The sequence below is a fragment of the Conger conger genome, chromosome 1 (assembly GCF_963514075.1).
Source record: "Conger conger chromosome 1, fConCon1.1, whole genome shotgun sequence".
NCBI lineage: Eukaryota > Metazoa > Chordata > Actinopteri > Anguilliformes > Congridae > Conger > Conger conger.
Genome location: NC_083760.1, coordinates 34,848,523 through 34,871,385, shown reverse-complemented (window position 1 = coordinate 34,871,385; position 22,863 = coordinate 34,848,523). Strand labels below are relative to the sequence as shown.

Genomic DNA, 22,863 nt, shown 5'->3' with positions numbered 1-22,863 from the left:
AAACCTTAACTTAAGGTACTAATACTTCAAGTTGGCCTAGAATCAGATGAAGAAACAAATAAAATATTCTAGAAGTTATATTTTGGCTAGAAATCTGAATAATGTTAAATGATAAACTTAATTAATCTAATCTTTTCAAAGGCCAACATGCTTCCCAGCTTTTACTTCCTGGTTTTAGTATCTAAACCCTGCCCCTAGAGTGCCCCAGAGCCCATTGGTCAGCTCTCTTTAGTGATGTCATCCGATAATTACACAAAAACATATGAAATTGTTCAGAAAAATAGTATGACTATAATATGCATACTACATTTTATCACTATAGAATACAAATTGAAAGTTCCACGATGATATGAAAAACATGAGAACTATGCATGTGGGCCTTTAATGAATGAATATACATGGGCATTAATTGGCAATATTCCTACCAAACAAAGCTTGTTCTTTATGGATTCTTACTGAACATTTGTTTTCACATTTACAGTACATGAATTTAAAAAATCCCAGTTTTGTTTATAAAATAGCATTGTTACTGAGGAAACAGAAATCTGTTCTTCAAGCTTTTCTGCTATCATACCGCAGACATGTAACCTTTTCAAACACTGCTCTGTTGACATGAGCATGTATAATGGCTCTGAGAAGTATTTACCACTTTTTTCTTTCTTTCTTCTCTTTCCAGTCAGAAAACTAACCTACAATAATAAAAGAATACAGAAGATTAAGAATATACTGACCGAGCACTTTATTAGGAACATTTTTGCTTTATTACACCAACATATTCATGCGATTATCTAATCAGCCAATTGTGTGGCAGCAGTGCAATGCATACATCATGAAGACACGGGTTAGATTCTTCAGTTAATATTCACATCGACCATCAGAATGGGGGAAAAATGTGATCTAAGTGACTTTGACCATGGAATGGTTGTTGGTGCCAGACAGGGTGGTTTGAGTATCTCAGAATCTGCTGATCTCCTTTGATTTTCACGCACAACAGTCTCTAGAGTTTACAGAGAATAGTGTGAAAAGGTGCGAGAAGGGATACTAAATACCTAATAAAGTGCTCACTAAGTGTATACATTAAAATAAATGTATTTTAATTTCAAACTAGGCTATACATTGAATTAAAGTTTTCTTAATACTTACCATTTACATTTAATTTCACTTTATTCTGAAATAAATAAAAAAACTGTACCACACGGGCGTCTGCAGGGACCGATGGAGGATAACAACTTGAAATACAAATTTGAATCCTTGAGGGTCACATGATGGAAACAAACATGTGACTGTACATATAACTCACCGATCATATGCTATGGAGACACTGGTTTGATGGGCTTCAACTCTGGTGCCTCTCAAACTTCTGGCAGGCGATGCATGTACTGACCTTAAAGACACCACGAAATGGAAGTAAGAACAGAACTAGCTTCTGTAATATGACGTATATGCAAACAAAACAAATACTTTGGTTTTTTTTTGAAGGGCAGCAAGTCAATTTGATTGATGTTGTGAAAAGAAATGATAGCAGCAGGTTGACAATATAATTAATTGATAAGACATTTTTCAGTTCATGGATTCTTCTGTATCTTTGTCTGTATGTAAACGGTGTGCCTTGAAGGAGGGTGAGGCTCAGAAATTTGCATTCCCTTGTCTTTGTCCCTTGCCTCCGTGCTGGCGAGAGTCGTGGATGGAGGCATTATGTTTTCGGGTTGTCTGTCCGTCTGTCCATTATCCGTCCCTCCGTCCGTCCCATTCTTGTGAACATGATATCTCAGGAACACCTTGAGGGACAAACGTTCACTTGGACTCAAGGATGAACTTGGTGGTTAAAGGTCAAGTTTGCTGTGACCTAACAAAAGACTCTTCATAATAATAACTCAATAATTCATACGCTAACTATGACAAAATTTCATACAAATGTCCAGTGAGAAAAAGATTTTTCATGTCGTTTACATTATAGGTTACACCAATGACAAAGAAATTATTCAATGAAATTGATTAAAACAGAGAGAAATATATTACTTGTTGTGGATTCATAAAGTTTAGAAGTTAGTTAGACAGACAGGGATCTGCAACTTGACCAGTTGGCGGAGGCATACAACCGAGGCGGTTATTTCGCTGTAGTTTTTAGCTGGCTTGTAGCATGTTGGGCATTTCTAAACTGCTGTCTCTGTTTAAGCTGCTTAATAATATGAGAGCTGCACTCAAGACCAAGCCGAACCCATATTCCCATCATACAGACCTTTTGGTCAAGTCTCATTCATTACAACATTGAGTGAATTCTTAGACTAGTCTCTGTATTGTTTTGTGGGAGATGGTTGTCTGTGCATTTACAGTGAGCTGCAGTGCCCTCTGGTGTTAAAGGGAAATTACAGCAACAAGCATTTGCCCATAAATGTACAGAATACAAGTACACACTTAAATTATGGCTCTACGTTTAAGGACATAACTAATCCTCATCTCATCAACAGTATGACAAAGGGCACATACAAATATTTTCCTTTTTCATTATTTATTCAGTAAAAAATAAGACAACATATTGATGTCTTCTGCGAAAAAGTAAATGCACCACGATTTGAAGGAACACGAAGGCAGGGGCCTCTCAAAGGATTCATGCTTTGTGAAAGTATTCTGATCAGAAAGCGTGCTGTATAAACAACCTGTTGATCCACCTCTTCCCATCTTCCATGCCTGTAATTTACATGGCTCAAAACTGACATTTTCTTTGCATAATTGATTCTTCTTTGATTCCTCCATCCTCACATCCTTTCCTCGCGTCCTCTGATGAGTGGAGCTAGGAGCAAGGAAAGGAAGCAAAGAGGTAAAGAAATAAGCGGTTGGAAAGAACCCAATGATTGTGAGGCATCCAGGTCCAGTAGCCAAATAATTACATCAATAACTTGACTGTTGGCATGAGGTTCTTGGCATACTTGTTTATACAATGTTTTTTTTCCCAGACATGCTGTTATTACAGCCAAACAACTCCACGTTGAGCTTCTCGGCCTAGAGCAGTGGTCCTCACTCCTGGTCCTGGAGAACTGCAGGGTGTGCTGGATTTTGTTTTTGCCTTATAATATCAGCAACTTATTCAGACCCAACAAACCAGGTGAAGTGAGTTAGCTGTAATTAATTGCTTTAATTGATCAATTACATGCTGAGTAACAATAAAAGCCAGCACAGGACCAGGTTGAGGACCACTGGTCTAGAGGACACTGCTGCATAAGGTGTATGGTTCATTCAGGTGCAATTTTGCAAGCCTAAGCCACGCCGCAATGTTTTCTTGAGTGAAGGGGTTTTCTCTTGGCTACCTTTTCATTAATCCTTTATCTAACAGTGCAGCCATTAACTGTAATATGTACTGTGTTAACAGAGGCCTGTCGATCACTGGATGTAGCTTTAAGGTTCTTTACAATTTCTCGAAGCATCATACAGTCTGATCTTGGGGTGAATCTGCTGGGATCAGAGGTGGCAAATCCTCCTCAATATTTTGTCTAATCACCTGGATTTGCTACTTGGAACAATTTTTCAGCCAGGAGGTAGAAGTAATTTATGAAATCAGTCGGCTGAATTTATGGGTGGAAGAAACGCATGGTGGCACTTTCTGACCCCTGGACTTTCCACCTCTGGCTGGGATGCCCCCTCCTGGGTAGATCTTCAACTGTCTTCAATGTTCTCGGTTTGTAAATTATGTTTCTCACAGTGCAATGATTAAGTTCATATTGTTTGAAAATGGCTTTATAACCCTTCCCAGACTGATGAACAGCAATAGTTACTATATATCCTCATAGATATTGTTTGTCCTGAGTACGCTGTGTTAAAACAAACCTGAATGTTCCAAACCGAACTGTCAAAAGTATTCTGCTTTTATGTGTACTGTATGTGGTAGCATTTTGTGATGATCATATGCATTTGATTTGGAGCACATTTCTTGGCACAGTTCTAATTTCCTTCTTAACTGATATGGCAGTAAGGGTGCACTTACTTTTTCACACACTGCTTTTAAATGTTTGCTCATTTGGGTTTTATAGAAAATGCCATAGTGAAATACGTGCATGCATATGTGCTGAGTCACCTGATGTTAGATTTATCTAGTCTTTGGACTTGCCTAAGTGTTTTATGTCCTAATATGTAAGTGAACAAAATATTTTAAAGAGGGTGTACTTTCTTTTTCATTTTGCACTGTATATTATATCTCATCCATTCATATTATGAATGATTTCACAATTTTCGACTTTGATTATTCATATGTATTACTCATATTATTGCTCTTGTTTTGGTAATAATAATAATAATAATATAGAAATGCTGTTCTTGTAGTGGCTTCTTATGTCAAAATTCTAATTTACTTTCTATTAATTCAGAAATGAGCACTGGAAGATGCTTTTGACATGCTCTCCATATATATGAGTGTCAGGCCGGTTCAAGCCACAGATTTTAAACTTTTATATTGAAGCCAGGTGGTGGAGTGGGTACAGGTGAACAGGTAGGCAAGTAGGCAGCAGTCCATGCAATTAATCAGTGTAAATATTGATGTATTGATGTAAATATTGATTGCTGTTCAAAGCATCAAAATAATGAAGGTCTACTGCAAGGTACATGCAAAAAAAAAAAAGCATTCAAAAGGTTTAAAGCAAGCAATCTCAACGTTCAGCTATATTCAAAAGGTGAAGCAGTAAAGTAAAGTTGTTCGCTACTGGCATCTTCCCAACTTTTCTCGATTGTCTGTTTCAGGTAAGAACTGACATGCCATCACTAAAAGTCAAATACTCAACAGTCCTTTCAAAAAAAAAGTCTCAAAACCAAATTGTTGTTTCTACAGTAAAGTCAATAAAATGGTTTTCCAATATCCCATATGGCCAATATCCAAAATAAATACATAAATAACAACTGAACCTAAATCATTTGAAAATTGATTGTTTATCAGTAAAGTCAAATAGGTCTTTTTGCACATCTCATATATGAAATGGTTGGCATTTATATAGCGCCTTTATCCAAAACGCTGTACAATTGATGCTTCCCATTCACCCATTCACACACCAACGGCAATTGGCTGCCATGCAAGGTACCAACCAGCTCGTCAGGAGCATTTGGGGGTTAGGTGTCTTGCTCAGGGACACTTCAACACAGCCCGGGCGGGGGATCGAACCGGCAACCCTCCGACTACCAGACAACTGCTCTTACTGCCTGAGCCATGTCGCATGTTTTGTGTAGAGGAGGGCATGGCTGTTTTCTTTAGGGTGTGGTGCTGTGCCTCAGTGTCGCTGGCAGTTTAAGGTCCCCCTGCTGTCTGCCCCTCCCTCAGGACTACGTGCTAGCTGTGGAAATGTACCACTCCATCATCCAGTACGAGCCAGAGCAGCAGCCCCAGCCCCTGAGCGGGATCGGGAGGATATTCCTGCAGGTAAAGGCCCCCTCCCTCCATTACTCCCTCTCTTTTCCTCTCCTCTCTCTTCTTCCATCTATCCCCACCCATTGTATATATGTGCATGACCACCTAATTCAACTATAACTATAACTGTTACTTGCTAAACCTATTTTATCTTTGACTCTGTTGGATCCCTTTTTACATTTGATAACTGTGCAGTTTGGTCGCCTTTACTTGTGATCAAAGAGGACAGGTCACATGTTAAAACTCATATTGGTGTCCCAAAGGGGGTGTTTGTGCATGGCTTTTTTGTTCTATACATAAGCATGGGTGCACACACACATTAGATTACAAATCTAAAATTGTGGAGTACAGAGCCAAATCAAGGAAAAATATTAGAATAATACATAAGACCATAATAAATACATAATAAATGTCGACCTTCTGAAAAGTATGTTAATTTATGCACTTAATACTTGGCCGAGGCTCCATTTGCACAAATTACTGCATCAGTGTGGCATGGCATGGAGGCAATCAGCCTGTGGCACTGCTGAGGTGTTATGGAAGCCCAGGTTGCTTTGATTGCGGCTTTCAGCTCGTCTGTATTGTTGGGTCTGGTGTCTCTCATCTTCCTCTGGACAATACCCCATAGATTCTCTATGTAGTTACTAGTAGTTTTGGCACTGTGGGCAGGTGCCAAGTCTGTGGTGGCTCTTGATGCACTGACTCCAGCCTCAGTCCACTCCTTGTGAAGCTCCCCCAAGTTTTTGAATCGGCTTTGCTTGACAATCCTCTCCAGGCTATGGTCATCCCTCAATCGGGTTAAGGTCTGGTGATTGACTTGGCCAGTCTAAAATCTTTCATTTTTTCTCCCTAATGAAGTCCTTTGTTGTCATTGTCTTGCTGCATGATGAAGTTCCTCCAAATTAGTTTGGACGCATTTGTCTGTATGTTGGCCGACAGAATGTTTTGTAGACTTCTGAATTCATTTTGCTGCAACCATCATGAGTTACATCATCAATAAAGATTAGTGAGCCCACTCCAGAAGCAGCCATGCAAGCCCAAGCCATGATACTTCCTCCACCATGCACCGTCCTCCACAGATGAACAGGTGAGCTTGTATGTTTTGTATCATGAGCAGACCCCTTCTTTCTCTCCACTTTGGCCTTTCCATCACTGTAGTGGAGGTTAAACTTGGTCTCATCAGTCCATAAAACGTTCTTGAACTTTTGTGGCTCACCTCTGTACTTCTTTGCAAATTGTAATCTCGCCTTACTACTGATAACTGGTTTGCATCTTGTGGTTTAACCTCTATATTGCTGCTCTCCAAGTCTTAGTGGTTAAGGTAAATGACTGGGACACGCAAGGTCGGTGGTTCTAATCCCTGTGTAGCCACAATAAGATCCGCACAGCCGTTGGGCCCTTGAGCAAGGCCCTTAACCCTGCATTGCTCCAGGGGAGGATTGTCTCCTGCTTAGTCTAATCAACTGTACGTCGCTCTGGATAAGAGCGTCTACCAAATGCCAATAATGTAATGTAATGGTATCTACTGGTATCGAATTAGGAGTATCGAAGGTATTCAAGTATTGAAAAGTTCCGAATGACACCCAGCCAATTTGGGGCTGCTGGTACAGAAATGACCTCATCAAACCCATCTGCATCCTTCAGAAGTCATAGATTGCATCATCATCAGATGTGCATTTTATCCCAGCATACAAGTGTTTCTCCATAATCATATTGCATAGATCTTACAAAATTCACCTTGAAAATGATAAGGCCACCACTGCATTTATTTTTGTATACCAGAAGATGGTATAAAAGTATGCAGTATGTAATTGAAATACGTATTTGAAATATAAAATTAAGTTTTGTAGTTCGGTATTTTTGCATTTTCAAAATACCTTTCCCACTCATCCTCAAAAATCTGTCATTCCTCCTTTCCACTGTGGGCCAAACCTAGTGCTTTAACTTAATTCCAGGGTTCCTGGGCCCTTTCCACTGGGCTAGGCATAAACAGGGCTTATCCAGGAAATCATGCCCCACTATCGCCCATGGCCTGGGCCATAGCTGTCATCACATGTTATTACGCAGCACTGCTTCTTCATTTTCAATGCTCAAACAACAGCTTATCAGCTGTCTTTTTAACCCTTCATGAAGTCTAGCTATCACTAAGTAATCAGCAAACTAGCTAGATCTGTCGCAAAACACGAAACATAAGTTGTCTGCTAGGTAATGTTAGCTTACGTTAAAATGAGGACAGATGTTTTTGTTGAGACATTTTACAAAGTAAAATCCACAACCTCTCAGCTCCATTGTTGGTTTGGCTTTGAGATGTGAAAATAATGTTCTGATTTTTTGCCATGGGTACAGCTGGGAAACAGCTGGGATACAGCAGCCTGGCTGAATCCCAGTGGAAATGCTACAAGACTATAGCCCTCGCACTTTTGTTCCAGGCATGAGTTCCTGGGCTTTTATGGAAACAGTATAGTGAAATTAGTTATTTTTGCTTTGTACTTAAGGCATGTGGATTTGAGATTAAAAGATGAATGTTAGACAAAACTACAGATCAGATTTTACTTACTGGTATACAGACCTTAAAAGTACTTAAAAAGAACAAAAGTTGAATGTTTGGTAGTATAGCCCTGAAATGCAATAACTGCATCCGGTCTACGATATCCCATTGACATTACCAATTATTTGTTATCTTCTTTCAAAATGCCTTTCCAGGCCTTCACTGCAGTTGACTTCAGTTGATTTTTGTTTTGGGAGGTTTCTGTGTACAGTCTCCCCTTCAGCAAGTGAAATGTCTGCTCGGTTTTGTTTAAATCAGGTGACTTGACTTGGCCAGTCAAAACTGTTCATTTTTTCCTACTGATGAATACTTTGGTTGTGCAGGCTGCATGTTTGGAGTTTGGGCATCGTCTTGCTGCAGGTCAAGGTGCTGGCCATCCTACTGCTTCTATCCTCCGGTACATCATCAATAAAGACAAGTGAGCCTGTTCCAGAAGCAGCCATACATGTGCAAGCCATGACACACACCACCTTCATGTTTCATGGGTGGTAAAGGTTTGCTAATTTAGGAACTCATCTGTCCATAAAACTTTGTTCCAGACCTTGTTTGACTTTTGTGGTGAATTGAAATCTGGCCTTTTGTTTCTAGCTTCAGATGAAAAGTTTGCACCTTGCAGTGTAGCCTCTGCTCTGCTGTTGAAGATGTTTGTGTATGGTGGCTTATAATATTTCCACCCCCACACTCTGGAAAATGCTGGTGATGTCACTGACTGCGGATTTAGGGTTCTTCTTCACAGCTCTTAGGATCTGTCAAGAATTGCAGTCGTCTTCCTTGGCTCACCTGTACAGTGTTTAATTTTCAGTGGATTCTACCTGTGGTTTATTTCATGATGGTGTAGGTCTGTAGCCTCCAAATGCAATATCCACAGATGAAGACAAAGGCTAAACCCAAGACTAGACCCTCACTTACTGCTGTGTGAAGCGTCCATGTAAAAAGAAACGTCCCAGCAACAGTTACCACCAATCACTTTTCGGTGAACTTGCTTTTGCAGAACGGAAAATGGGAGGACACAAAAAAAACAGTTTCTGTAAAATGAGTTATGAGTTTGAGTTATGAGCTATGCAAATGAGCTGGGTGGCAACTGACAGTCAATAGCAACGTATGGCCACCCCACACTAGAAACAGCAACAATTGCTCGGAACAGGATTTTGCAGAAAGAACTGTTTCATATTAAAGATAAGGGTCCAGCTAACAAATGTATACCCCCTTTAATTTTGAAACAATTTATAGTTTTTGAGTTATGAGCTATGCAAATGAGCTGCTTGTGAATTGACAGTCAATAGCAACGTATGGCCACCCCACACTAGAAACACAGCAACAATTGCTCGGAACAGGATTTCACAGAAAGGACTATAGAATATTAAAGATATGGGTCCAGCTAACAAATGTATACCCCCTTTCATTTTGAAACAATTTCTAGTTTTTGAGTTATCAGCTATGCAAATGAGCTGCTTGTGAATTGACAGTCAATAGCAACGTATGGCCACCCCACACTAGAAACACAGCAACAATTGCTCGGAACAGGATTTCACAGAAAGGACTGTAGAATATTAAAGATATGGGTATATAGAGTAAATATATAACCCTTTTCATTTGGTAACAATTTATAGTTTTTGAGTTATGGGCTATGCAAATGAGCTGGTCGTGAATTGACAGTCAATGGCATTGCATGCCCTTACCACACTGTAAATACAGCAACAATTGCTCGGAACATGATTTTAGATAATAAATGTATCATTTAATATATATTGTACATAGATTTAATGTATGCCCCTTCATATTTGGCAACATTTTTTTCAAACAGTAAGCAGGTATGCAAATGAGCAGTTATTGAACCGACAGGGTCAAGCAATTTATGCTTGGCCTACAATATAGTAACTAGTCAAATAGCAAGCTAGTTGCTTGCTGACTTTTATAAGTTCTATCAGCAATGAATTTAAACAATGGTAATTATGTGAGGATGTTCTCATTATTTAACGTTACTCAGCAGCTCTTATTTTGACGGAAAATCACAGGAAGTTGAAACCGGAACTTCTGTACAGGAAGTCTAATTGTTGCCAACTTCACGGAGCTATTCTCTCACTGTCCGTCGCCTACCGTTAACAAAACCGGAAGTTATGGTACACTGCTTCGCTGGAGCAGAACCCGTTTCCTTTCTAGATATTATGCAGTTGAATGATAGTAGAGCACGCAGTCTTTGTTTGTGAAGTTTCTACAGATTAATTAAGGGCTCGTCACACTCATGATTGAGGCCTGGTATTTAGACGAATGTAATGGAGATCAGAGACTCCCACACAAGTGCGACCCGAACAAGCCGGTGTCTTTGGAGGAATTAAAGCAGTTAGGAGTTTTACATTGGAAGGTGAGTGAGAGATATGCCACTGGCCGCTGCCATACTAGCTAGCTACTGCGTCGTGCATTTTTGAACGTCGACGCTAAAGCATGTTAAGGAATGCGGTTGCTAACGTTACGTGTTAACCTACTTATTTTTTCTCATGACGGAGCGTTAGCTAGGTTAACTTTTTTAATAGTGTTGTCTGGTGTGTGCTCATGCATATTGTTTGGTGTATATTCTCAATTTACAAATTATATTCTCGATACTTAACATTACGGACATTTTTGGAGACCCGTCCGCATACTTTAGCTGCGATCTCTATCGGGGTTTATAGTTTTAGCAAGATGCAAGGCGGTAATAGCTAAGTATAAACAAACGGTAGCATACATTTTAATAATGTGTGAGTGTAACGGGCTGCTTTGGCGTCACTTGACGTATGTCACGGCCAGTATAAGTTTGATGGCAAGTTAGGGTGTAAAGTCCACACTAAATATCATGTTGTAACCAGTTAGTTTAAAATTAAAGTTGTGTATTTGTTCGGTTGCACAATTACATAACTTTTGCTACACGTCAGCCAAAATATTGTCACATACAGTCACGTTTCTTTATTAAAACCAATCACGTCACCAAACACAATGTTTAAAAAACACTCGCTATTCGCATCTCGTGCCCTTGTAAAGTCCAGCGTCAAGTAATTTGTAAAACGATGCTTAAATTATTCAATCTGTTTGGCTGCATACAGCTTGTAGGCTACTACCCATTCTTCCTAGCCGCTCGTCATGGGCTTTTAATTGACGTATTTGGACTGCCTTTTCTTGGATATGTATTGGTCTCCAACAAATTACTTGGTATGAAATAAAGTATTTTTAGGATAACCTCTTATAATTTACGGAGTAATTTATTCCTGTACTAAGAGAACTTTATGGTCGGATATTGTCTGAATCTCTATCTCCGCTTGCCAAAATGAAAGCACGACTGTACTGACCTAACCTGTACTAACCTACTTCAAAAGAAACATGGAAACCACTACAAACGGCTACACATTCAGGAGTGCTATTTCTAGCCCTGGATTCAGTCTGCATCACAGCATAAGGCTTGTTACTGTAATGAATGTATTCATCTGTATCTCATTTTCCAGTTGGATGCAGACATTTATGAGTCTGACCCAGTTCTGCAGAAGATTCGTGAGGAATGGCACTACACCTACAATGACATCATATCTATTCACAAGGATACGCTCCCAAATTATGAAGAAAAGGTGAGGGAAAGTCTAGGTCTGTGGTGGTTTTTGTTCGTTACTTAGCCTACATTTTTATTGGTTTTATTATTTATTATTTGTTATTTATTTCATAATAGCAATACCTTTATGTCCAATGAATGAATGAAAACCTTTATTGCCCCAAAGGGAATTTGTGTTGCACACAATGAGAAATACAACATTTTACATTTTAGTCATTTGGCAGACGCTTTTAATCCAAAGCGACTTACAAGTGCATAGGTTCTTCCACAAGTTAAAGCAACACATCCATAACTAGTAAAATAGGATCAGGAGGTAGGACTAAGGTACAGTTTGAAAAGGTGTGTTTTTAGTCTGCGTCGAAATAGGGGGAGGGATTCTGCTGTCCTGACAGTGGTAGGCAAGTCATTCCACCACTGAGGAACCAGAACGGAAAACAGACGTGAACGTGCAGCTCGACCGCCAGGTGCTCGTAGTGAGGGAACCATAAGGTGACCAGAGCTGGCAGACCGGAGTGGTCTAGCTGGGGAGTAGGGAGTGATTAGGGATTGGATGTAAGGTGGGGCCAGTCCCCTTAGCAGCCTTAAATGCCAACACTAGGGCCTTGAATCGGATGCGCGCGGCAATAGAAAGCCAGTGGAGGCCAATGAGGAGTGGGGTGACTTCAGCTGACCTGGGCTGACTGGTGATCAGGCAGGCTGCAGCATTCTGGACCAGCTGGAGGGGCTTGATGGCACAAGCTGGGAGACTGGCTAGGAGGGACCTTGCGTGTCCCAGTCATTTACCCTAACCCTAACCACTACGCTACAGGCCGCCCCTTGTGTGTTCATCTTTCAGCTGAAGATGTTTTTTGAAGAACACCTCCATCTTGATGATGAGATCCGCTACATTTTGGATGGAAGAGCATACTTTGACATCAGAGACAAGGAGGATAAGTGGATCAGGATTTCTATGAACAAGGGAGCCATGATAACACTTCCAGCAGGGATATATCACCGATTCACGATGGACGAAACTGTAAGTTTCTCCTTGGCTTCATGCAACACCAGAGGCTTGGATTTAGAGCTGGCACCAGTTCACTGAATGTAAAGTAGTAGCTGTTCACAAACTGTTTTATATAGATCATCACAACATGAATTTAAGATACTGGTTTTGTTTGTGTATTCTAGAACTACACAAAAGCCATGAGGCTTTTCAAAGGGGAACCAGTGTGGAAAGCCTATAACCGCCCTGCAGATGATTTTGAGGTCCGGGAAAAATACTTGAACTCCATCAAGAGTGCGTAAGATGGAGAAAGGATGCATGGAGTGGTACAGGTACAAAATTATTGTTATGGTTACTTACTCAGCTCTGAGCTTAACATGGAGATTAGCAGGGCTGCCAGTTTAGGCTGATGAGGATATAGTTTAAGTTTCAGTGATATATAGTATAATCTATTCTTGTAGTATGATAACACTATTCTTGTAACATTTGTAAATTTATGATTTGCCTTATAAAATTATATTACAAATTTCCAATCTCATAATTTTTACACATAAATACAAATGTAATTTTGTGACTGTTAAATTTGCCATAAGCATCAATTATTCTTCTGCAAATTATAAATTAAGACAAGTAGGTATTGAATATCTTTTACAATGACCATTTCATTTTGCTCCAGTATAATTGTTGCACTAGCATGGAGGAACAGATGAGTCCTACTGAATCCTTCTATGCCTGTAACCCTTTCCAAGAATTTCACTGTGTGAAAAGGACATTGGTGTCAAAAACAATAAAAATAATAAAACATTCTGTCCAATAGAATGCATACTGCTTTTGTGCATTCATGACCATGGTCCCAGGGATGGGCAAAAATACATTTACATTTATCAAAATAAACTACAAAATATTGCACCCAAATTTTTTTTTTTTTTTGTATTTTGTATTTTGAAAATACAACAAAATACATTTCCTGGTGGGCATTAGATCAATGGTTCAATAGCTTCTACTCTGTAGATAGTGCCTGGCAAAAGTATGGTAACAGTAACAAGTTATTTTTATAACAATGAACTATTTTTGCTATATACTTACAGCATTTGTGTTTCAGTGAGTATTTATTAGACTTAAGTCTTCTGCTGCTGTAGCCTATCCACTTAAGAGTTATGATGCGTTGTGGGTTGAGAGATGCTCTTCTGCATACCACTTTTGTAATGTGTGGTTATTTGCATTACTGTCACCTTCATGTCAGCTTGAAATCCTGTTAGATTTCATGAAGGATTAAAAAGCACTAGGTTTGGCCCACAGTGGAAAGGAGGAATGACAGATTTGAGGATGAGTGGGAAAGGTATTTTACAGAACTCTACAGTATTTTGATACAAATGACATGGAGATTTTTTCTTCTACCATAAAATACAAATTACAAAACACTTTTGTATTTCAAATACATATTTCAATTACATACTGCATACTTTTATACCATCTTCTGGTATACAAAAATAAATAAATCTGCAGTGGTGGCCTTATCATTTTCAAGGTGCATTTTGTAAGATCTATGTAATATGATTATGGAGAAACACTTGTGTGCTGGGATAAAATGCACATCTGATTGAATGTGAAAATTCTGTATGATGCAATCTATGACTTCTGAAGGATGCAGATGGGTTTGATGAGGTAATTTCTGTACCAGCAGCCCCAAATTGGCTGGGTGTCATTCGGAACTATTCAATACTTGAATACCTTCGATACTCCTAAGTCAATACCAGCAGTGTGGGAATTTGGTCCTTTGTGAAGTAAAACTTGTAGTCTGATATTCAGGTTAACAACATTTTATTTATATAGCAAAAATAGTCTTTAATTTTAGTATGAAGCATACCGGGTAAAAGCAAGGCAGTTCAATTACAAAATCATGTTCGAAAGGAATGCGCCCCAAACCTCCTGAAGTAAAATGCAGGTACTTGTCCCTGATTGGGTGACAGGCAGACGAATACACATTATTTTGTATGCATATGATATGATCAAGGAAACCAAATGGTCATTGTCAGCAAAGCAGACAGTGAACCCCCCTTGATCTTTCAGTATGGGCTTCCTAACCCCCCTTGATCATTCATTACGATTGAGGTGTTAGGTGACCATCCAAGAACAATGAAGCAGGAGCAAAATTAATTAATAAAATTAATTATTCATTAAGCGGCCTCATACTAGACTCATTATTTTTCATTTTCCCCCACAATCACAAAGTATTGCTTTGGTACGGTGTTGTTTATTACTAGCTATATAGGGTGACTGAAGAATAACCAACCACCTTGGGCAAATACAGCATTGTGGTTGTCCGAGACGTGTCACATTGGTGTGCATTACTTTCTCCTAACCCTGCTAATGAGAACAGATGTGTAAAAAATTTTACTGCTAAAATATCCAACAATATTTTCCACCAAAAAATATTGTTTTTAACTCCCAGGTCCAGTTACAACGCATATAAATACAGCAATAATACAGATTGATTATGGTTTGCCAAAAATTATCTGGGTGAAGAAACGCAAAGATTGTCAAGAGCAAGGTGGATTTGCAATATAAGCAGACAAGAAAATTAATGTATATAAGTTTGTGTGGATCAATTTGTCACTGTTATTTTATTTTTTACCAGTACCATATATCTGTTATTCAAGCTAGCATGAGCCAATGAGCTCGAAAAAAAAAAAAAACCCAAGACCAGTTTTACCAGATTTAAAGTCCAAATTAGAGGCTTAGTAACTAGGTGCAAGGTACTCTACAATAAAATCGGCTCATACATGTTGTGCACCATGGTTACTTGCATGATTGTCTGAATTTATCCTAACTGGTTATATCCTAACTGGTTTGGGCAAGTCATTAGCCTACCCCTTTCACACAGAAATGTGAATGTCAACCTGGGATATCTGTCCCAGGATCACAACGCTGCTCCCGACCTGGGAATTACCCTGGATGAATATGGCTCTGCTTTGGTATGAAAGGGTGAATCCCAGGTTACTCAACCCAGGATTCAATTAATGGAATTGCTTATGACCGGAGACATGTTGGCAGTGCTGCTCCTTAAGGTTTGTTTTAAATCGTGTTTTAATCTTAAATCAGTTGTGTCATTCTTTATTTAAAGAAAATCATTGTGCAACATATGGTTACACTACCTTTGTAGTATGAAGCAGCTCTTAATTTTAATACAGGCCTAAGTTTCAAAGTTTATTGTAATGTACAATGGCTAAAGTTTGAATCAGGGCTGGGAAACGTAAGGGCAACCTGGAGCTGTGTATGAAGGTGCGGCCAAAGTCATTTAAAAAAAGACATTTAATATCTCTCCAGTCAATCGCCAGAAGGTTGGATCATGCACTCAACAAGGTCTGTTGTCATTAGAATAACGAACACAATGCAGCATTTCATGTAATTCTCTTGGACACATCATTTCATTAAAATCTCATCACAAACATTTATGAAAAGTGCAACACACATTAAGAGCTTTGTAGTGAACTATACAATGTTTGGGGACCAGTGGCGCTGGAACTACTTATGAAGTGGGGGGGCTATCAAACGAGGAAGTTGCAATGATGTCATGAGTGACAACAAAGGTCCCGCACTTGGTAAACCAATTAGTTGAAAGGGCAAGCGTGTTACTTTAGTTTGAATATTTGGGGATTGAAGTGCATAGAGGGGGAGGTCTGAGTGCATGGCCCCCTGGAAGATATTTTTGGAAAAAGGACAACTGTGAAATTATCATTTCTGCCGAATTCTGACTTGCGAGTACGGATACGGATACAGATAACGTGCTCACTCATCTCTAGTAGCTTACCACAAATAATGAAAAGTGTTTGCAGTAGGCTACATTCTCTGCACATGTTTGACATGTTTGGAGACTACTGTACATTTTTCAAATATTAGTAGATCTAATCGTGAAGCTGAAAGGTTTGTGACATTGATGGTATCAATCCCCTCCATAGGTATTGTAACCACAAGGCCAATTCCTTTGTTTTTGCAATACACTGAATACATTTTGGGTTGAGATAAAAAGATGAACATGAGACAAGAGTTCAGACTTTCAGCTTTTATTTGCTGGTATTTACACCGAGATGTGTTAAAATATTTAGAACATAGCACCTTTGGTATCAGAAAAAATATTGGAACAGAGAGTATTTAAATAAATGAAAGTAAATAATTTGGTAGCATATCCCCTGCTTGCAATAACTGCATCAAGCCTGCAACCTGATGCTTTTCCAGGCTTTTACTGCAGCCTCTACTTCAATCTCCTCTTCATGAGGTGAAATGCATGCTCAATCAGGTTAAGGTCTGGTGATTGACTTGACCAGTCTAAAACATTCCACTTCTTCTCCGTAATGGCTTGGTTATATTGGCAGTGTGTTTTGGGTCATTGTCTTGCTGCATGGAGTTCCTCCCAATTAGTTGACACTTCCTCCATCGTGCTTCACAGATGAGCTTGTCTGTTGTGTATCTCTACACTTTGGCTTTCCATCACTTTAGTGGAGGCTAATCTTGGTCTCATCAGTCCATAAAACATTGTTCCAGAACTGTTGTGGCTCAGCTCTGTACTTCTTTGCTAATTGTAATCTTGCCTTACTGATAACTAGTTTGCATCTTGTGGTATAGCCTCTATATTTCTACTCTCCAAGTCTCCAAGTACCTTCACCTTATTTATTTTTTTCAGGACAGTCCAAGTTGTTGTACAAGCTATCCCCAATGTGATTTCCCATAACTCTCTGGTCTTCATGTTGGTTTATCTGGTTTATCACACAAATGCAGTCTTCACAGGCAACATCCAAGGCTAAAAGCAAGAGTTGGCCTTCAGAACTATTTATTGTTGAACCAATCAATTCAACAGGACACATCTGGGCAACAAGAAACACCTGTCAGTCACAGGTTCCAATACCTTTGCTCACCTAAAAATTGGGTGAACTGTTACAAAAGGTGATATGTTGTAAGTTGTTTAACAAAGCTAGATAAAAATACCAGGACATAAAACCTGAAATTCAGATCCGTCATCTCATGGACATCTTTTGACCTCACACTCAATTGTCTTCAGTGTTTAGCAAAAACAAAGGAATTGACCTTGCTGTTCCAATACTTTTGGAGGGGAGTGTATATGCCAACCAGCAGCTCGAACTAACAACTCCAGTTGCAGGTTGCTCACCCTACCACAGTGGTCTCCAACCCTGGTCTTGGGGATTGTGGCGGTTCTAGAAATAATGGGATGCCCATGGGGTGGCCAAGGCTACTTTAGGGGGTCCAAAATGTATAAACATAAAAATAACCCACAAAATAAGATATCATATACACATGTATTTCTATGAGCAATAAACAAACCAGTGCCTCGGGCGGTCCTGGGTTCGAATCCCGGTTGGCCGGGGCCTCTGTGTGGAGTTCTCCCTGTGTTCGCGTGGGTTTTCTCTGGGTACTCCGGTTTCCTCCCAGTCCAAAGACATGCAGGTTAGGCTGATTGGAGAGTCTAAATTGCCCATAGGTATGAGTGTGTGAGTGCCCTGCGATGGACTGGCGACCTGTCCAGGGTGTATTCCTGCCTTTCGCCCAGTGTATGCTGGGATAGGCTTCAGCCCCCCTGCGACACTGTTCAGGATAAGTGGGTTAGGATAATGAATGAATAATGTGCCTCAAGAACTGGAATAACCAGTTCTACCTAGACTGTGGACGGCAGCAACCTTTTAAATACACATGCAGGAAAGAAACTGGAGTCTCGTTTTTTTTTTTTTATCGGAACAAAGGTATATTTCCCAAAAAAGTTGGTCTATTCCTTTGATGAATGAGAGCATCTAGCCAGTGCTCTGTGGAGAGAGTGTGGATAGCAGGAACCTTTTTAGTAGCATTAATATTCTGATTTCCACCTGTAGTATTGGTCGGCGCTTGAAAATACCTTCCTTAATTTCAGAACTTTACACCACAGGTAGCTTTTTAAGCTAACATTTTCTGATGAGCGAGATAGCAAAGCCCAAGTTAGTGGACTGAGCTACCATCTGACGATAGTTTGCTAATTTCATTTATCCAAATTGTTTAAGGTGCTGCAAATATGACAATGTCAATTTCTTTCACGTAACTGGCTGATAAGAATGCTTACACCTTCCAACCACTTTTTGAAAAACGTACTTTATAAACTTGTCTGTCAGGGAGATTTCAAAACCAGACTGAGTCTCACCCACACCCTGAAACAGCCTTAACAGAATGAGTCACACAGCAGTCCCACGAATCTTGCCAATTGTTCAATGTAAATCCCATGTCAAAGCAACTTAGTCTCGCTGTGATGTAGGGAGTTTCAAGTTTCAACTTCAGTAAAAGTTTATTTGGATTAACAAGATTCCTTTTTCTATTATCCAGCACAAAGTACAGTATTTCCTCAGAGACACAAGTCATTATGGAAAGGTAACCGAATACTATTTTACAAGTTTTCCCTAAGATATGTACAGGTTCAGATTACCCACATATTTTACATTCCTTTTTAAATCCAGACCATAGCTTGCTGGTGTCTACCATTTCTTCTACAAGGGAGCTAAACAATAGCCTGTTACTGAAAAACCATTTGAGACCATCAGAGAGAGGAAAGAGGGAGATGGACATTGCTCTCAAACTTCATTTGGTAAGTGTGAGGAATTAGTGAAATGTATTTTTATTCTCCCTGCGATACCCACACAAGCACACGCCCAAAAACACTCCATTAGCTGACCAAAAGGCACAGGCAAAGTCCTTTTCACCCTGTGACACGTCAGTACAGCGGGCTCCAGAATTATTGGCACCTTTAATAAAAATGGCTGCGTATAATAAACAAAGATAATGGTCTATATTTTATGTTCAAACATACGGGAAAACAATATACATTTATTCTCATGTTTCAATGTTTTTTATTTAGTGATCTCATTTTTTCTGAAAACCATAGGTTTTTAAAAATTATTGGCACCCCTAACAATTATTGTAAATAAAATTGGCTATACAATTTTGCTTTAATTGAGCTAATCTCAGTCTAAAGGAACTATATTGTGTCATTCCATCACTTCCAGTTCCAGAGTATAAAAAATGAGGTAACAAGCATGCAACATCCCTTTGTCAACCATCAGCAGAATTGTCAATTCAGAAGACAGACTGTAATTGACCATCTCAAGTTGGGTAATGGGTGAACAAAAATACACAACGAGTTAAACATACCACTTATAAGTTGCATACCACAGTAAAACATATGGAATAGTTGCAAACTTGCCTGGAAGAGGACGCAAGTGCATATTATCCCCATGGACAGGAAGGACGATAGTGAGGGAGGCCAAAAGTAACCCAAGTATCGCAGTTTTAAGAATTGTAGAGATTGGTTGTGTCTTGGGGTCAAAGTTAAAAGAAAAAAAAAAAACACATAAAATGGCACCTCCATACCAGCAAATTCTTTGGAAGGGTGGCACAAAGACAGTCATAACTGAGCACAATAAACCAAAAAACCAAGCATCTTGAGTTTGTCAAACCTCATTCGATTTATGACTGGAAGAGAGTGCTGTGGTCAGAGGAGACCAAAATTTAACGTTTGGCCATACAGACCATCAACATGTTTGGTGGCAAAATGGCATGCATACAAGGAGAAGCAGCACATACCTACTGTCAAATATGGTGGTGGGTCATTATTGTTTTGCAGGCAGTGGTCCAGGGGCACGACTTAAGATCAATGGCACAATCCATTGGGCAAAGTACTTGGAAATCATGTAAGAAAATCGGGTTGCCTCTGCTAGGAAGCTGAGTCATAGTCGTAGGTAGATTGTCCATGTATGACTCCAAGCATATATTAAAATCCACACAGAAATGGTTAAGTAAAAACAACAACCATGTTCCATGGCCATCTCAGTCTCCAGGCTTAAATCACATGAAAAGCCTGTGGTCTCAACTGAAGAGGGTATCCCAATTAAGTTCTGCATAGAGGAATGGCCAAAAATCCCTCTAAATGTGAGTAGGAATAGCCAATAATTTTGGAACCTGTTTTTTGGGGAAATTAATTTTTTATGTGAAACTTTTGTTAATTCCATTGCATCATTAATAAAGCACACCACTTTACGTGTTGGCAAATTAAGCTCATGTCAATAGCTATTATTCTACAGCAATTTTTGTGCCTATTTATCAAGGGTGCCAATAATTCTGAAGCCTGCTGTATACTCTTATGCTATTGTACATAATAATCTTTTGCTCTCACACACGCCATTTCGGTCCGTGAGAAAACAGTCGTGCACATTTTATTTACATGTCCTGATGCGAATACACATGCCCTTGTCTCTGGCACACAGACTGCAGGCTGTGCAGTGAGCTCTACACCAGTTTCAAGCACTGGGTGTTAAAGCTGTCACCCTCGCGGCAGGACACGGCCTCCAGCAGGGCCTGCTTCTTCTGTGTGCTGCGGGACGACTCCAGCTCATACATGGTGGTGAGGTTGAATAGGACGCTCTCGTGCAGGTAGAGCGCAGGGTCCTGTTGAACCAGGCCCTCCAGCTGCCCCAGGGACTCCTTCAGCCTGCCCAGGTACAGCAGGCACACCGCTGCGTTGTTGTTTGCCTGAGGAGGGAAACGGCAGCTGAGTCGACCACACAATTTTAGCAATGCAAGGAAAGCAGCACAGATAAACGTGCAACGATTGTACGAGTACTACATAATCCCAAATGCTCAATGCGCTGTGACGCTATGACATGGGTAGGTACTCATTAAAGATTACAAAATGGCTGCTGTGCATCACCCAAGTAGACGTGCTCCATGCAGGAGGTGGTTGAGGCAAGCTTCCCCCCCTTCACTATAAGCACTGTATAAATGTAACCCAGTATTATTATTTCTACTTCACTGAGATGGGGTCCATGCAAAGGAGCTAGTTGCCCCTGAAAGTAGGGATGAAAACCAGGTGGCAGAAGCTCTCTGTAAAGGAAGACTGCAAGCTCTGCATGTTTCTCACCTCACAAGGGACACCTGATCACCTTACCTTGTGTATTGTGGGCTTGTTTAAACTGATCAAGGGAATGTTCAAGTTCAAGTCCCCCTGTTCTGTCTATGGCAGGGGTGTCAAACTCCAGTCCTGGAGGGCTACAGTGCCTGCTGGTATTTGTGGTTTCCTTTCAATCAGCAGCCAATTAAGGCCTTGAGAACAAGGCGTGTGGACTCTTTAGCCAATGAAAGACTTTGAAATTCATCTCCCGTGCTGACGCACAACAAAAACCAGCAGACACTGCTACCCTCCAGGACTGGAGTTTGACACCCCTGGTCTATGGTAATGACACTCAGGGTTAACTATACCTTAATTTTTAGTGGACATTTTTATTATTGTAAAGTGTGTTGTGTCTATTTGGTTGTCCTATGTCCTATTATGTAAGGCTTATTTGCTTTCTAAAGCTACATCCCTATCACAGGCGCCCCCTCGGAGTAAGTACTGTCTTGTTGTATTCTACTGCATTATGTTTTCTGGTAATCCTGCTTTTTAAACTGGAAGAGGAATTCAAAACAAATGCTTTCCATTTTGCAGTGGATGGTTCTGGGTAAATACACCACTAAGTAACCACCAGGACAAAGAGTTAAGTAACATACAAAGGTACCTACCACTGGGTTTTTTGGGTCAATTTTCAGAACTTCTGCAAACGATGCATGTGCTTCCGCGTAGTTGTTCTGGCTCAGGTATACGAACGCTCTGCAAAACACATTCAGAGTGATGTTCATCTGTATGGTGGAGCTGGATGCATCTACAGTGGGCTCCAGAATTATTTCCACCCTTGATAAAATGCACAAAAAACTGTAAACTTAAGTTTTTGTTTTCTTTTTCTTGCATGTTGTCCAACATGCATAAACTAGTATGCTTTATTAATGATTCATTGGATTCAGCCAAAGTTTTGATATATTTCTCAAAAAACAGGTTTCACAATTATTGGCACCCCTGGGTTAATACTTTGTGCAACCACCACTGGCAAAGATGACAGCCGTGAGTCTTTTCCTATAATTTGTAATAAGGTTAGAGAACATATTTAGAGGGATTTTTTGACCCTTGATCCTTGCAGAACTTTTCAAGATCATTGATATCCTTGGGTTTGCGTTTATGGACCCCCCTCCTCAGACCACAGATCTTTGATTGGATTTAAGTCTGGAGACTGAGATGGCCATTGCAGATTGTGGATGCAGTTTTCACTTAACCATTTCTGTGTGGATTTTGATGTATGTTTATAGTCTGTTTGTACTGTGGGGAGACATACAAATGTGTGTATTGGACCACTTCACATATGCATGGTAATGACCGCTATCAGTTTCAAGGTTCCCCCTCTGGGGATTTTCCACTGGCCTCCAGGGGGAAGCGGGGCAAGGCCCCACAATCATTAGGGATTTGAATGGCCCAATCC

At 40.0% G+C, this 22,863-nt stretch overlaps 2 protein-coding genes across 3 annotated transcripts in view; one reads left to right on the top strand and one right to left on the bottom strand.

Annotated features, from left to right (window-relative positions):
* The first annotated feature begins 10,010 nt into the window (after positions 1-10,010).
* On the top strand, positions 10,011-13,309 carry adi1 (acireductone dioxygenase 1). Of its 2 annotated transcripts, XM_061233444.1 has the most exons (5): positions 10,011-10,296; positions 11,408-11,527; positions 12,344-12,523; positions 12,676-12,822; positions 13,167-13,309. In XM_061233444.1, the coding sequence occupies exons 1-4, from the start codon at positions 10,177-10,179 to the stop codon at positions 12,790-12,792; spliced, it is 537 nt and encodes a 178-aa protein (XP_061089428.1). In that variant the 5' UTR covers positions 10,011-10,176; the 3' UTR covers positions 12,793-12,822; positions 13,167-13,309. The 2 variants fall into 2 exon arrangements, with proteins under 2 accessions (XP_061089428.1, XP_061089420.1); XM_061233436.1 differs by having other exon boundaries at positions 10,012-10,296; positions 12,676-13,309.
* A 5,477-nt stretch (positions 13,310-18,786) lies between these two features.
* The window catches only part of trappc12 (trafficking protein particle complex subunit 12), a 37,436-nt gene continuing 33,359 nt past the window's right edge, over positions 18,787-22,863 (bottom strand). Inside the window, exons 11-12 of the mRNA XM_061233402.1 lie at positions 22,076-22,163; positions 18,787-21,049 (exon numbers count right to left, since the gene is read on the bottom strand). Of these exons, the coding sequence (XP_061089386.1) occupies positions 20,807-21,049; positions 22,076-22,163 (331 nt within the window). The 3' untranslated portion in view covers positions 18,787-20,806. The remainder of the gene's footprint in view (positions 21,050-22,075; positions 22,164-22,863) is intronic.